This window comes from Siphateles boraxobius, unplaced genomic scaffold (assembly GCF_051911475.1).
Source record: "Siphateles boraxobius isolate OS27281-9 unplaced genomic scaffold, OSU_SipBor_1 35, whole genome shotgun sequence".
Lineage (NCBI taxonomy): Eukaryota > Metazoa > Chordata > Actinopteri > Cypriniformes > Leuciscidae > Siphateles > Siphateles boraxobius.
In genome coordinates this window covers 1,092,501-1,110,493 of record NW_027508975.1, presented here as the reverse complement: position 1 = coordinate 1,110,493, position 17,993 = coordinate 1,092,501, and the positions used below count along the sequence as shown (strand labels likewise).

Here is a 17,993-nt window from a genome sequence, read left to right as displayed (position 1 = left end):
CTAGGGACGCATCAAAAACGTGGCGCTGACGTTCCGCGCTGTAGACGGATCCAGTGGATTTTAGGGGTAAGATAAGGTTACAGATATATATATATATATATATATATATATATATATATATATATATATATATATACAGGTCCTTCTCCAAAAATTTGCATATTGTGATAAAGTTCATTATTTTCCATAATGTAATGATAAAAATTAAACTTTCATAAATTTTAGATTCATTGCACACCAACTGAAATATTTCAGGTGTTTTATTGTTTTAATACTGATGATTTTGGCATACAGCTCATGAAAACCCAAAATTCCTGTCTCAAAAAATTAGCATATTTCATCCGACCAATAAAAGAAGTGTTTTTAATACAAAAAAAAAGAGGCAACCTTCAAATAATTATGTTCAGTTATGCACTCCATAGACAATACTTGGTCGGGAATCCTTTTGCTGAAATGACTGCTTCAATGCGGCGTGGCATGGAGGCAATCAGCCTGTGGCACTGCTGAGGTGTTATGGAGGCCCAGGATGCTTCGATAGCGGCCTTAAGCTCATCCAGAGTGTTGGGTCTTGCGTCTCTCAACTTTCTCTTCACAATATCCCACAGATTCTCTATGGGGTTCAGGTCAGGAGAGTTGGCAGGCCAATTGAGCACAGTAATACCATGGTCAGTAAACCATTTACCAGTGGTTTTGGCACTGTGAGCAGGTGGCAGGTCGTGCTGAAAAATGAAATCTTCATCTCCATAAAGCTTTTCAGCAGATGGAAGCATGAAGTGCTCCAAAATCTCCTGATAGCTAGCTGCATTGACCCTGCCCTTGATAAAACACAGTGGACCAACACCAGCAGCTGACATGGCACCCCAGACCATCACTGACTGTGGGTACTTGACACTGGACTTCAGGCATTTTGGCATTTCCTTCTCCCCAGTCTTCCTCCAGACTCTGGCACCTTGATTTCCGAATGACATGCAAAACTGAGCAACAGTCCAGTGCTGCTTCTCTGTAGCCCAGGTCAGGCGCTTCTGCCGCTGTTTCTGGTTCAAAAGTGGCTTGACCTGGGGAATGCGGCACCTGTAGCCCATTTCCTGCACACGCCTGTGCACGGTGGCTCTGGATGTTTCTACTCCAGACTCAGTCCACTGCTTCCGCAGGTCCCCCAAGGTCTGGAATCGGTCCTTCTCCACAATCTTCCTCAGGGTCCGGTCATCTCTTCTCGTTGTGCAGCGTTTTTTGCCACACTTTTTCCTTCCCACAGACTTCCCACTGAGGTGCCTTGATACAGCACTCTGGGAACAGCCTATTTGTTCAGAAATTTCTTTCTGTGTCTTACCCTCTTGCTTGAGGGTGTCAATGATGGCCATCTGGACAGCAGTCAGGTCGGCAGTCTTACCCATGATTGCGGATTTGAGTAATGAAACAGGCTGGGAGTTTTTAAAAGCCTCAGGAATCTTTTGCAGGTGTTTAGAGTTAATTAGTTGATTCAGATGATTAGGTTTATAGCTCGTTTAGAGACCCTTTTCATGATATGCTAATTTTTTGAGACAGGAATTTTGGGTTTTCATGAGCTGTATGCCAAAATCATCAGTATTAAAACAATAAAAGACCTGAAATATTTCAGTTGGTGTGCAATGAATCTAAAATATATGAAAGTTTAATTTTTATCATTACATTATGGAAAATAATTAACTTTATCACAATATGCTATTTTTTTGAGAAGGACCTGTATATATATATATATATATATATATATATTTTTTTTTTTTTCGTGATCAACAACTCACATAGTATCATGTGTTATTCGGTACAAATATAGAATGATTTAAGTAAAATTTGACTTTGAACGCTAGTTGTGCTTTGTTTTTGAAAAACACGGGTGGGACAGATGCAGGGCTGCCAACTCTCACGCATTGAGCGTGAGACACACGCAATTGACCCAATTCTCACGCTCTCACGCCACACCCCCGATTTCTCACGCTTAAGTCAACCCGGTAGGTAAAATGCCTGAAAGATGAGTTTATCTATATATCTACCTGTTGAGCCACTCGCGATCGACTAGTTATACCGCAAAATAGTTAAATATCCCGTAATCTAGAGTAAAGATATTGTGCTCCAAACCGCGCGCACGGCAGAGGTAAGCGAGCGAGAGACCTTGCGTGTGCAGACCAACCCCCCCCCCCCCCCCCCCCCCGTTGGAGTAGTCTCACGCCAAGCTAAACTCAAAAGTTGGCAGCCCTGCAGATGAAACATAACAGTTTAAACGGCAACTATTGATCTAATGCTTGTTTTTATGAACAATACCTGACAAGTAACTTATGTACATATTGTTACAAACATATTTTGTAATTTATTTAAACTTAAAGGTTCATATTAACCATTTTTGTCCTGTCGCCCTATAGACAATAAGCGTATGGCCATTTGTCGTAAGACAAATCCCGTAAGTAATTTTTACGAAGACAGACAAATCAGTTTACAATTAATTTTCTTACATTTCTTCCTTGAGTCATATTGAGTGTTTGCTAGTTGAATAGCCTGTTATTATGAACATAACAAAATTATGAACAGTTATATCAACCGTCCCGACAGCGCCTCCTGCCAGTTAAACCTGTTTTGCACTTAAACTAAAAAACTCTGATAATGCACACTTAAGTGTGTGTTGCAGTACTAATACATCTGCCGTATTATCATTACAATAGCACATGAAACAATAAATGCAACTTGTCAGTCAAAAAAAAGTGCCGCACGTAAGAATTCACTTACCGCACACAAAAACAGTTTCTCGGCTCTACCTTTAAAACGGCATGACGTAAAGAAGAAATGTTCCCACGGGTCTGGTCGGCATTGCGTGCTGTATGTGCTGACGAAATTTGACGTACATTATCTGAGTGGTTTTCAAGGAAATCTCAATGTTTCGTCCGTCCCGCGTTTCAATCGTCCCGGCCCTTCCCTACACAACTGCAGAAAATATGAATATAAGTGATTTTGGGATATTTTTAGGGATGGGAATTGATAAGAATTTAACGATTCCGATTCAATTATCGATTCTCTTGTCGATTCTCATTGGGTGAGGGAATACAAATGTGTTTGTTTGTATTAACTCGCTTTAATATCTGACCAGAAGACACAGCACAGAGTATTAGTGGTTTGAACCTACACTGGTCTCATGGTTCGGTTCGATTACGATTATCATGTCATCGATTCAGTTCAATTCGATATCTCGATGCATTACGATGCACTGCATCCAATTTTCAATTTTACTTCAAAAGTGATGTGTGCGTGCGCACGCGTGTGTGTGTTTGCCTGTTCGGGAAGTCACAGTGACAGAAACAGTGACATTCCAGTTAAAGTTTCATGGGACTAAAGTCAGTTTATGCCATTAAGAAAATGAAATTCTGTCAAATCAATTTTGTTTTAAAGAAATGTTCATTTAAAAGCAGCGCTCATTCATCAGTGTATAATGTTACCCTGAGACGCGCGCATCCGTCAACGAGTCCGTTGTTGAAGACGATCATCCATTTATAATCACGCGATTATAATCATGCTTACTCTTAAGCAGTCCGACTCTGCAGGCGTTATAACAGCTCGAGTCAACACGGCTAACGTGTTATTTCAAGTTAGTGGTATTACCTCCTGCATATTCTATTTGTGCGTGACATGAGCGCACACGCACTGTCTCTTCTCCATGCCGTGCTTACCAGGTTGTTCATAAAAGCCGAAATGTGCCCAGATGTAGGCTTTTAAAGTAGTTGGAGCATTTTTAATTACTCGCAATCGCGTCAAATGAATTGCATGCTATGTGGCCAAATGTTTCTGCATAATGGAGGTAGTTCCCTTTGACGAAATTGAAATTTTACAAGTGTTGCAAGTGACCGTATTGTCGTCTTTTCGCGTGAAATATAACCAAAACAACGTAGCGCGTGTGTGACGTCATGACACATTTGCAACGAGCGGAACCGATAAGAGGAATCGTTAAGCAAGCATGCTAACGGTTCCAAGGAATCGGTTCACTGGGCACCGGTTCTGAAGAAGAGGAATCGGAACCGATAAGAGGAATCGTTAAGCAAGCATGCTAACGGTTCCAAGGAATCGGTTCACTGGGCACCGGTTCTGAAGAAGAACCGGTTCTCGATTCCCATCCCTAGACATTTTATTACAAAATTCTTACATATTGTAGCCTACCTTTAAGGCTTTTAGGAACTTTTTAGGAGCTGCAGAAATAAAATGAATATCGTATGAATGAGAAGGGCAAGGTGACATGCTGAATCGCAAATGACTGTAAAAAAACATGATTTAAACTTTACAGGTTTTGAAAAAAATCAAAAACTCATGTTTGCATTTAAACGAGTCTGTAGAAGTTTTGACTTTGAAACGTGCATCGCTCACATTTATTTCATTGAATCATCACCTTATGAAGTTTAATTATCACATTATTCCTGTTTTCCGTCCCCAAATTTGCTCTTGAAATTATAATTAAGACTTTTCGTGAACACTTTGCAATAAGGTTTCATTTGTTAACATTAGTTAATGTATTAACTAACTGACAACGAACAAAACATTTGTTACAGTATTTATTAATCTCCGTTAATGTTAGTTAATGAAAATCCAGCTGTTCAGTTCACAGTGCATTAACTAATGTTAACAAATACAACATTTGATTGTAATAATGTATTAGTAGATGTTGAAATGAACATTAACTAAGATTAATAAATGCTGTAGAAGTATTGTTCATTCTTCATTTTTGTTAACTAAGGTAGTTAACTAATGAAATTGTAAAGTGTTACAGACTTTTTATGGCCTTAAATTTGATAAAACTGAATTTAAGAGTTTTTAAAGGCCCTGAAAATTGAGCAGAAATAGTGTAAAATACAGTTTAAATAACCCTTGCAGAAAATATGTTTATGATTTATTTAAAAATATATATATTTATTGCATGTATGGATGTGTATATACATATAAACTGTTTTTTTCATAACTTTTGTATATAATGTAAAAAAATAAAGATAAGAAAATGTATTTATAAGATATGTTTTCATACAAGCATATCTTTATAGATATTTTTATAATATAGATAAATGATTCACTTTTTTTAAGGCTAAACATTTTTCTGCACGGGGTCCATAAACGTAGGAGAAAGAAAGAGTGGTGTAGAATTGCCATTAGCAAAGAGAGTGCAGAGAGAAAGAAATTGCACTAGAAGGACTATATCACAAAAGGCAAGTGGAAAAAAAAGTCAAAGGGCTTGAAAAATAATATCTCGAGATATAGATCGAGAGGCACATCTCTCTCTTCAATGAGATCTTCAAGACACAAACTGGACACGATCCAATTTATTTCTTTTCACACATTATTGACAGATACATTGTTCACAGTTTGGTCCGTGCTGATACACATATCATGCTCTTTTACTGTACATGCATAAATAAAATAACCTGGCCTATTCAGCTTATACTTGGGTTTTGGTCTGGTAATGTGAAATTGAATATATTAAAATGAGAAAAAGTGGTGTAAAGACAAGGCATCTTCAGTCTAACTGCTCGGCCCTTGAAGAGCTTCAGCCATGAACAGCTTTCCCAGGTTCTGAGATGTGCACTCCTTAATGGTTTGGCAGTACGTGTTGATTTGACCTGAAGAGTAGATGGGGGAAAATTCACATTTAGAAAGATTTTATTTTTTAAAAACAAGGTAAATCAACACTGTAGTTTAGTTGAGTGAGAAGAAAAGAGAAAAAATAAATCTTGAGGGAGTTGAAGAAAAAAGAGAAACTAAGGCAGACTGAAAGAGTATTACGTGTTACTTGTGTGTTAATGTCATGTGACCAAACTCTAATGTGATTGGCTGAGGAGTTTAAAAGACCTTCGAGATGGAGAGAGACGAGATGCTCTCCTCATTTCATTCACAACTCAAGGAAACAAATCAGTTTCAGTTTATTTATAAAGCACATTTAAAAACGGCCACTGGCCGACCCAAGTGCTGTACATATAGAAAATGAAACTAATGAACTTTAGTGACATAGGTAATGATAAGCAGTTCAGAGCAGAATAATCATTGTAAGCTAAAAGCAACAGAAAATAAATAGGTTTCAAGACGTGACTTGAACTCAGACAGAGAGGAAGTTGATCTAATATAAAGTGGGAGCTTGTTCCACAGTGTGGCACCAGACACTTCAAATGCTCGGTCCTGATTTTAGCCGGGTTTTAGGTATCTGAAGAAGAAGTTTCGTTTCAGATCTAAGATTCTAGTGGGAGAATAGAAATGAAGTAAGTCAGATGATAAGAAGGTGCTAAATCATTTAAAGATTTATACACCAGCAGTACCGCTGCTAGCCATTTTGGTGCCCTAAGCATAATTGCTTTATGATGCCCCCCCGCCCCAGAAAAAAAAAAGTTTATTTTTGCCAGTTTAACTTTTAACGCGCAATCCAACGGACCACTGAGGCGGCGGCGGCACCATCGTTACTTTCTAGAGCGATTAAATACTGTTCCGCCTGTTTTGTTATATACATGCAAATACTCTTACTACATCTCTTCTGATCTTCATGATAAATATTACAGCTGGGAAACAGTTTTATTATTTTGGTAACACTTTACAATAAGGTTTCATTAGATAACATGAATTAAGAATTAACAATATCTACATTTTTAATTATTTAATTATCTACATCAGTATTTATTAATCTGAGTTAATGGTAATTTCAACATTTACTAATACAGTACATTATTAAAATGAAATATCGTATTTGATAACATTAGTTAATGCACTGTGAACTAACATGAACAAACAATTGAACAGCTGGATTTTGTATAGTTTAACTAACATTAACAAAGATGAATAGATACTGTAACAAATGTATTGCTCATTGTTAGTTCATGTTAGTTAATACATTAACTAATGTTAACAAATTAACCTTATTGGAATTTGTTACCCATATAATACAATTATAATAAATTTAATTTCAAGTTAAATTACAGTATTAATTCAATCAATTTCACACACACACACACACACACACACACACACACACACACACACACACACACACATATATATATATATATATATATATATATATATATATATATATATATATATATATATATCGATGTATTGGTATATTATTTTTGTTACCTATACATTTGTTGTCATATTATTATTGTTATATTTAATTTAAATATATATTTCAAATCATCATATTTAACACTATTATCACTGTACATATTATTACACAGATACTACATCTGTATATACTATACAATCAGTGTATTAAACAAATATTTTATTTAAATACATTACATTATGTTCAGTGTTATATATTCAATATTACAATATTTTATATACAGTATTATATTTAATAATAATAATATTTAATAATGTAATGCTATCCATATTATTATTTGATATTATTAGTGTACATATTATAATACAGAAAATAATAAATAAAATAAAATAAAATGACACGCATCACTTTTAAAATGCTCGTGCGGTGCCGTTACCTCAAATAATCACAATAGATCGAGATTCTCACTCGCTGCATCAAAAGTTGTGAATTTAACTCATGTGCAGAATTGGCATGTTGCATAAAACATCCCCCAAAAAATCTGAAAAATTAAGACTTCCCATATAATCCTTTGCAAAGGCTGAATGTTGAGAATGGGAAACAGCAGAGCTCTAGAGTTACTTAACATCTACATAAAGTCCAACAGTTCAGGAGACCAGACCTGACAGACACATCACCATCTGATCTATGATATACTCCCTCCATTACAACTTACAAACAATTGCTCTAAATCAATCTCTGGCAAGGCCTCTGTAATGTTCCTCATAAATCACACCTCCTTCCCTTCCATCTCATCTCCACAGGAGAGAAAACAGGGACACGTCCAAATCTTTTCAGATCCAAATGAGATGAAATGAGGAGGAGATGTTGAACGCTGTGTTAAGACGTCTCGCATCGCTCAAGAGCAGAGATTTGGCTAATCATACACTTTATGAACATTTCAAACAATTGTAATGTTATATGATGTTATTTGTCCAAAATGTTTTTTATGGACAAATAGCCATAAAAAAAAGATTAAAAAAATTCCACATACTCAAAAACAACATTATTTGCTAAACCAAACATGCTCAGATTTATGAATCTGATATTTTTTATAATTAATACATATTAATATAAATAATATAATATATTATTTAAGGTACCTAATGTAAATTTAAGGTACAGTTTATTGAACCTTTAGACAAAAAGTGTTTTTTTGTCAAGTATCATATTTAATATATCAGGCTTTTATAGCTCATATGATATAGTGAGAATAAGGAGCTCAAACTCAAGGAGAAATAAAACACCTCTATTTTATCCAGGAGTCAAACTGAGCAAAAAATATGCAATTTAGTGCAAATGCTGATATTTATAGAGCCAAAAAGTAAGATGAAATTCTGAGTGCTTGTAATGTAAATCAATGAGTGTGCACCCTTATAATGCGATTATAATGGGATTTTGGCAATATTACGATTAAACTCTATGTAAACGCAATCCTTCTATCAAACTACACTCATAATCGTAGTAGCCTTAATCGCAGTAAACTTTGTGGCATTCGCCGATTTTAAACGCAATAAACAGGCAATTAATCACCTTTATTATTACCGCTCTGACCAAAGTGTGCATGTTCTCAGACGTACACAGATGACTTTATTTTGAGACATTTTTCCCTCCACTCCGAATCGCTAAACTCGGTCAACACAACTCAGTTACAGCGGCGATGAGATGTTTATCACAGCGCTGAATAACCTTCATAGGGTAGGCAAATATAAGCCTCGCTTCAGCCTACTCCGTTTTTTTCGGTTATTTATTTCATTGTAAATGTACCAGAAAATCAAATCAAATCAAAAATCAAAAACCTTCCAATGCAAATGTGTTTTGCATTTGATGCAAGTAGATTAAAAGAGGCCTGTAGCATGCCTACTGTACCAGAGTCTGAGTTGGGTATAACGCGTTACTGTATTCTAATAACCTTTCGTAATAACGCAGTAATGTAACTCATTACATTTAAAATTAATGTAATTTGATTACAGTTACTGATGTCAATAAAATTAAGTTCCTTGCGTTACAAATGTATTGTTAAGAAAAAAAATTTAGTAAAATGCATTTCTAATCATGTTTGGCCGGCTGTTAATGAGCATGCACTTTAATGAATTACCGGAGAACGCGCTTCATGAGGCAAACAGACACACACACACACACACACACACACACACACACACACACACAGACACACACACACACACACACACACACACACATACACACACGTAAGGTCTCCCGCTCTCTCCCTCTTCGCCGTGCGTGTGTTACTTGCTCGCTCGCTGTAGATTCCAGAGATTTTAAATAATTTGCGGACATCAGGGAGCCGCTATCAATAAGCAGGAGACTTGGGATGTCTGCAATATTAAATTACGGAAAGAACTGAGTTTCACTTTGTAGTGTATTCTTGTAGTTTTAATAGGTTTTCAATGTAACTTGAAAGTAATTAGTAATCTGATTACTTTTTTTACATGCAGTAATCAGCAATGTAATCAAATTACAATTTTAAAGTAGTAATTAGTAATTTGTAGTGGATTACTTTTTTGAGTAACTTACCCAACACTGATCAGAGTTCATCATTTCTATAATGGTGGTAAAAAGTACCACTCTAAAATAACATCACAACATTTAATTCCATCAAGAGGTGCATCAATTTTTGGTCACTATCTGAGGTCAAGACGCAAGAGTCCAGCGATCATTTTGGAATATGGCCATGATGTGTCATTTTTTGCCAGGCAATGTATACTATAAAATATATGATTTTTTTCTTTTTTAAATATCAGTATGAGTTGCAGGAAGGATCACATACTGGCGATGAGCAGCGTGTCCATGCGTGGAGGAGGCTGAGGAGGCTTGAACATCTTGCTCAGATCTTCTTCTGGAAGTGAAGGTTCTCCTCGACTCTGTCTCTGTGTGTTTTCCTGCTGGCGTCTCTGAACGTACTGAGGGATGAAGAAGAGCAAACGCTTATTAGGGCTGGGTAGAAAATATCGATTTCTCGATTTTAATCGATTATCATTTTTAGGAATCGATATCGATTCTTAAATCACAAGTATCGATTAAGCTAGTCGTCCTTTTTTCAGTTGATGAATAAATGGAACATTGGAGCACGCATCCTATCCAATAAACGCAATGATCTTTGTGTTTAGTTACTATTGATATGAAACATCCATTTTCTTATGAAATTCTTATGAAATTATGGCGTGAGATCGCTCTGGCGCCGCTCAGCTCAAGTGAAGCAGCAGCGAGGAGCGCACATGATCTTCTCTAACGCCTTAATAATACCAGTTACAACGTGAAAAAAGCATGAATAAACATCTGAAAGTGTGTTAAAAGATGGAGTACAACAATCCGTATCATGTTACATGGAATCGCTCAATTAGTGTTTCAACCGTGGAAAGAAGTCAGTAAAACCGCTTGTAAACAATGTCATGTAACGTCACATTTACTATCCAGTGACCATGAACTCGTTAGTCAGCTAGAAAAATTATAGTAAGTATATGCACCATATAATTATAATTTTTAATGTTCAATATTTAAAGCATGTTTGAATAAATCTGGCAAGTTTTTTATGACAGACAACATTTAAATGTTTATTTTTCATATAACTTTATTATTATAAAAATAAATAAATGTGTAATTTAAGTGTTTGTATACAAATCAGTAAATTTTTACCTTCAATATTATAGTAGGCTAATGAAGCTAGGCTACAACTGGCTCCCATAGTTTACAGGATTAGTTGAGAGATTTGTTTTCCTTGAGAAAATTTGCCATGTATTGTAGCCTACCTGATATCCAAAATAATCAATTTTGAATCTAATCAAATCGAATCGAATTGCAAGCTTGTGACTCGAAATCGAATCGAATTGTGAAATTTGTGTCAATACCCAGCCCTAACGCTTATTAACTTTAACCTGAAGGGGAACCTTTAAATCGCATCGGATGCCCATTTTCCACAAGTCTGGATGATTCTTTAGGGTCTTCATGAAAAGTTTGTAACATACTTTGGTTAAAATTCCTCAATGGTTGTGTAAAACAACACTATTTTTACCTCCTCAAAAACAGCTCTGTTCACAGCGACCCGTTTCGGTGCGTGTTTCTTTAAATGATAATGAGGGCGGAAATACAGGTGAAACACAAAAAATTAGAATATCGTGCAAAAGTTATAATTTTGATGATTATGGCTTACAGCTTATGAAACCCCTAAATTCAAAATCTCAGAAAATTAGAATATTACATGAAATCAATTAAAAGGGGTTTTAAATACAGAAATGTCGGCCCTCTGAAAAGTATAATCATGCATAGTTATATATACTAAATATATTAGTCACCTTTTAATTTGAATTACTGAAATACATGAACTGTTGTACGATATTCAAATTTTTCGAGTTTCACCTGTATGCTAATATGGGGAATATGCTAATACGGGACAGTCTCTCAGCGGTCGTGGGTGGAGCATGAGCAATATGACATCATATTGCTCATATCGCCCCTCTCTTACCTTTAAAGATGCGGAAACTGTTATTCATGCTTTTATCACTTCCAGATTGGACTTCTGTAATTCATTATACAGCGGACTACCCACCAAATCAATACACCGCCTTCAAATGGTTCAAAACTCTGCTGCACATGCCCTGACATATAATAAAAAATCTGCCCACATCACTCCTATCCTTCACCAACTGCACTGGCTTCCTGTCATAAACCGCATCCAATTTAAACTGTTAATTCTAGTATTTAAAGCTGTACATGGCCCGGCACCCAAATACCTTGTTGATTTGGTACAGCCATATGTCTTAACTCGGGCACTTAGGTCTAGCACTGAAAACCTCTCCACGGTGGGCGGTAGGGCTTTTAGTGTTGTTGGCCCTAAGCTGTGGAATAAGCTGCCCCCGAATCTTCGTGCGACCGACAACATCCGGACCTTCAAAAAACAACTTAAAACTCATATCTTCAAGCTTGCCCAATAAATCAGTATCCTCATCACTGCTTTCTCTGTTCTTCACTCTTCACTTTTCCAGCTCTATTTGCTACATACTTCGTCGTAATTGTATATTTTGATCAATAATACAATATGTCTTTGTTTGATTCATGACAATCAGTGTATGCTTGTTTCCATCTGTTCTGTCTCTCATAAGCAGATGGCCTTTGTATTTGTTTGCTTGTTGTTTGTTTGCTATTTGTATTACATTGTGAAGCGACCTTGGGTTCTTGAAAGGCGCTATACTATAGAAAATAAACATATTATTATTATTATTATTAGAAAATCCAAACGGCTTGATTATTGAGAGTGTTTAGACTTTTTGAGGATTAAAAAAAAGAGGAGTGAATGGATTTTTTTCATTTTATTGTGGTTGTGTCCACACACTGCAAAGACACATTTATATGCAAACACCATATAAAAGTGAGTTTTGCATCAGATGACCCCTTTAAAGATGGCCATGTCAGAGAAGACTGATGGTGTATTTAAAAGCAGCTGAGTAGTGGGAAATAGATCTGATTAAAGAAATGAGTAAATAAAGAGAGGATTGCTGTGTCGGTATCAGATGAATTTGGGAGGTCGCGTGTACTTCAATCAATCATGAAGTTCAGGGCATCAGAGCAAGGCCATTACTGTCTCGTCTCTCTTGTCTCGTACAGACCTTGATGCACCGCCACTCAATAAATCTCTTCTTTATAGAGTCAGTCGGGCCGCTTCTGAACGATGCTAAAACCCAGACACAATTTGCAGCCTTGTTTTTGAAAATGAACAAAAACTCTGAGCCTCATACTTCACACTATACTCAAAGAATTATATTTAAAGTAGGGATGCACCGATATTAAAATTTTGCCCGATACCGATAACCGATAATTCTTTATATTTGAAAGCCGATAACCGATGTATTGGCCGATAAATCTAAATCCAAATATTTGTATAATTTTTGAGGACCTGATTGCAAAAACAAGAGTCTCATCATTAAAAGCCATGTCCCAAACAAACAATTATAATGTTCTCATTATAATTTATGTAGTTTATGTGACAGACATGTTGCACTTTACTGTATTTTCCTTTTTCCAATCATATTTCAATCATGGTGAACACCCATTATATTGTCTATACTGTGCATTAAGAAATAAACACTGATTTAAGAGTAAAATCTTTAATTGCTAAAACTGCCAACAAGCCTCCAAAGTGCAACCCTGTGTTTTCGTAACAAAGCTTTGATTACAGCCTCAGAGATAATTCCTGGGTTTTAAGTTGCACAGTTTCATCAATTACGACTGTGATATAATTATATCTTTCAGAGTATAACATCAAGAGTGAAACATCAAGCCTCATCAGCCGCTCGTTCAGCGTAAGCCCCTTATTGTGATCTTTGTGGTGACAACCTGTTTTCCCAGCAGCAGACGTTACGCTAGCAAGGCTAGCATTAAAGTAACTAGCGTTTACATGCGTATGATAGCTTTCATCCAACCAGAACATCAAAGCATTTAAAAGTGTGTGTGTGTGTGTGTGTGTGTGTCAGCGTCACATGTCTCCGTTCCCTGTTTCTTCAGTCGCCCAAGTGAAAATCCGATTACTTAAAAGCAGGGATATTATTGTTAACTAAAAATATAAATAAAATTATTTAAAAAAATTAAGTCCTTATTTACTCACCCTGGTGTTGTTCTAATGTTGTACGCCATTTTTTGGGCCACAAAAGTGGTCAAAATGTTTACTAATTTTTTTACAAAAATATCGCTCATCCATATAATGGCAGTGAATAGCGACCAGCATTCAGCTTTAAAAGCAAAAGTATTACAGAATGATCCAATGTGACATGAGTCATATATTTCAAGTGTTCTGGATGTATACGATATGTTTTGGTAAAAAAAAAAACGATGTTATTTAACATAAATCCTGAGCTTTTCCGGGGTTTTCTGTGCTCGACTGTGCATTCATGAGACTCAGTTAGTGTCGCAGTTCACTCCGACTCGACCAGAAACACAATACAACCCATGAACCTTCTTCTCTGAGGTGAATATATCTGTTAACAAGAAGTTATCGAGTTTAATAATCTGTGATTCTGACAACCAGAGTTCCAGTACAGAGATATTCAACTCAGTGAAGGAAGAGCACAGATACTTTCCAGGCGTTGTATTTCATGTCATGTTTTTACCACGTTTAATTTACCGTATTAATACGTTTCATGTATTTCATGTCATGATCTTGATTTCTCACAACTTGTGTGTTTTTCTGGGCGAGTCGGAGTGAACAGCGACTCTAAGAGTCTCATGAATGAGACCAACGGCCAAGGTCAGGATTTTTATTAATTAATTCACTAAACCCTATCGTATCCACCCAGAACACTTGGAATATACGACTCGTGTCGCATGAGATCATTTTCTGATACTTGTGTGTTTTTTAAGCAGGATTTTTTTTTTTAATTTTTACATTTTGTGGTCTGAAAAAGAAAGAAGGGCATACAGCATTAGAACAACACTGGGGTGAGTAAATTATGACTTATTTTTCATTAGAAATTAGAAATGTTTCCTTGGCAGTAAACTGAAATAAGTTTTAAGTTGAATCACTAAAATTATTAATCAGAAATAAATAAAGAGTAAAACTAACTAAAACAGAAATAAATACCTAAATCTAAGAGGAACATTTAAAAAAAAAAAAGTAAAACTAAAAATATACAAACCAAAGATAATTCAAAAGATGAATAAAACCAAGATAAAACGTAAAATCACACTGCTTGGAAGTACTAGCACACTTCTCTCAGCAAGCAGTGTGATTTGAGGCATCATGGGTGTTTCGTTGAATGGGTCACCTGATGTTTCTGCTGCTGCTGTTTGCTCAGACTCCTGCAGTGGTTGTTGTACTTGATGATGTCCTGACTCATGTCATCCACACGGTCCATCAGCATCTGCAGGCTCTTCTCCAGATGAGAACTGCAGAGGAACAACCAGGTGAAGAATGGAAATAATACATTTGTATCTGATTGCTTGTTATTTAGTGAACACACACAGTACACAAACAGATTTGTTTTATGGGTAACACGCTATGAAGAAACTTATGTTCACAGGTCATCCATAAAATGACCTTTATATTATTGTCTGATTTGTTTTAGCAAGGCTACAAACACCCTAAATGTTTGATGTGTAATGACATTACCAACAAAAAACTAAAAAAAACAGGAAAAAATCAAAGCCACACTGACATTTTTTTGTTTTAGAATTAGATGGGTTTTTTTTAGAATTGATTTTTACAGTTTCATTTACAGTTTATTTTATTTTATTACAATACACTTCATCAAAAATAACTCCATTGTATTTTAATATACATTTTATTTTCTTAATTGTCTATTAATATATATATATATATATATATATATATATATATATATATATATATATATTAGTGGTGGGCCGTTATCGGCGTTAACGTGCTGCGTTAACGTGAGACTCTTATCAGGCGATAAAAAAATATCGCCGTTAATCTATTCTCAAAGTTGGGTTGGGATCATAAAATAGCTTCTTCGAATATCGTTACATTTTCGCGCAATTCCATGTGTAGCCTAGTATATTTGACATAATTGACGCCGCGCCTACTGTCACAGATCGCGCAGCAGGGTATTTTCCTGTCAGGGACACAAGGTGTATATGTTACGTTGGGCGACGTTCCTCTCGTTACTTTATTTTAATACAATTACATGTTGTTAAATGAGTTTATTACAAGCGCGCTGTATCTTTGTATGGGCTCAATTTACAAATGAATCACTCTTTTGAGTCGATTCTGTTCAAAGACTTCATCACACAACTTGGCAGACCTGTCTAAATTGGTTCGTGAATCAGTCTGTTATGTTGAGTTCTGTTCAGTTCCTCACGCACTGAATCGTCTGAAGCGCGTTCAATCACACTCGACTCGTATTCGTAACAGGAAGATTTAAGAACATCAAGAGCGTTGGATGAAGTGGCCGTGGATCTAGTTTAGTCTAGTGGAAGCAAATCTGCAAATGCATCATATTTTTGCCAGCGATGAAGATCTTTATTAGTTGAACATCTTCGTAAGCTGTCTGTGAATGAATGATTCCACAGGACGATACATTCGATTTCATTTCATTCAGGAAATACATTTTACAACCAAACAGATTATTATTACGCCACGATAGCACTACTAAAAAGTATGACATTATCCATTTTTTGGACATATACATTAATTTACAGGCTCCAAAAAAACGCTTCAGAGCGTCGGCGCACTGGCAAAGGTTAACAGGTTGAATAAGCTACCATTGTGTACAGTTTATGAAATGAACACCCGCTATCCCGCGGTAATGTGTGTGTATTGCCAAAGTCCTTTTAGGCAAGTCATGCCACTCGGCCGCCATCTTGGCAACGCCTCCGGGCAGCTATTTCGGACTAACAAGACCAGGCTCCTATCTAAATGAATGGGCAGAGAGTCAGAACTGCACATTCACTGGTCACCGGGACATAAAAACTGCATGTATAGAAACAGCAGTAAAATATGATAAAAATCGCTGAAAAAGTTTGATGACTTTGCCCCAAAATAAGGTTTAAAACGCCTTTTCCCCCACAGGTTATACTTTACTACGCATGCGCAAGGGTTCTCTCCCTCTCTGACGTGCGCTCGCTCGCTCAAGATTCTGGGAGATTTGAACTAATTTGCGGGCATCAGGGAGCCGCTATAAATATGCGGTAGACACTTGGGATGTCTGATATTTACCCAACGCACACATACACTGCATATCAAATCTGCCGCCTTATCAAACAGTAACGTATTTTCCACTGTCGCAAACCTCAACTGTGCGCATGCGTCAGTGGAACCAGACGATAGGCTTAAATGTTTCCCGGCTTGACTGTTAAAGGCAGACGATTGGCTTTCCAGTGGGAGGGGCGGGACATGTTCATACAACCGCCATCTTTGGCGTTACGGGTTTTCCCTATATAGTTGTATTGAGGATTGAGTAAGTGGCATGTCTCTATAAATACTCTCTGGTATTGCGCAGGGGCATAGTCACATGAATAGTTTACATTCACTGAAAACTAGTTTGTTTAAAAGGAGGAGGCTATTGCCGGTAAAGGCATTCACATAAAATCATTATGACATATGACATTATTTTTTGATCTAACGAGCATCTGGTTTGGCGATGCAAAAAACGGACTGCAGCCTATACGTCGTGCTTATTGTTTTGTTCTTCTTCCAATTAGCCTACTATGTAAAAAAAAAAAACGACGAAAACATGTTACTTGTTCAATTAATAAACAGTTTATTTGATGACAAATCGCTAAAGATGAAATTGGCCTCCCTTTCTGTCATTGTGAGTGTGCGTTTTTTTGTTTGTTTTTTGAACGATATTCGATATTTGCTCCTCTATTGTGGAATGGCATTTTTGGCAGAAATTCACATCCCTACGCGAGGCGAACTATTCTCAAAGACTTACTTTTAGTCATTATTTGGGTAGCACACATATTCTGAATGCCTTCGGCAGAATTCAAATGAGCCATTTTAATCTAGATTAATATAGATTAATTCCAAGATTACAGTGAGATTAATCTAGATTAAAAAAATTAATCTATGCCCACCTCTAATATATATATATATATATATATATATATATATACGGTATTAACATACAATATGTATATATATCAAAGATCCCTGTAGAAAAACCCTGTCATTTATTTTTATGTATATGTCATTTATTAGTGTGATTCCAATCTTCCTAACCTCAATTTTTTTGTAGGTAGTGCATCTAAATGTCCTTAAAACATGATGAATTTATTACTATTTTCCCCCTTGTTTTAAGCACAAAAGTCAAAAAAATTGGTTTGGAAAAATGAGGCAGACAAAAGTCTGATCTTTAAAATGTATTTTGTTTTGAATAACATTTCACCTGAAAAAATACAAAAATATTGATTAGTAAAAAGAATAATTTCA

The 17,993-nt window shown here is 36.1% G+C and overlaps 1 protein-coding gene across 1 annotated transcript in view; it reads right to left on the bottom strand.

The window, feature by feature from the left end:
- Nucleotides 1–5,309: 5,309 nt before the first annotated feature.
- Nucleotides 5,310–17,993, bottom strand: part of eif3hb (eukaryotic translation initiation factor 3, subunit H, b) — a 97,056-nt gene continuing 84,372 nt past the window's right edge. Inside the window, exons 6-8 of the mRNA XM_077195750.1 lie at nt 14,866–14,986; nt 9,882–10,014; nt 5,310–5,621 (exon numbers count right to left, since the gene is read on the bottom strand). Coding sequence (XP_077051865.1) covers nt 5,524–5,621; nt 9,882–10,014; nt 14,866–14,986 — 352 coding nt within the window. The 3' untranslated portion in view covers nt 5,310–5,523. The remainder of the gene's footprint in view (nt 5,622–9,881; nt 10,015–14,865; nt 14,987–17,993) is intronic.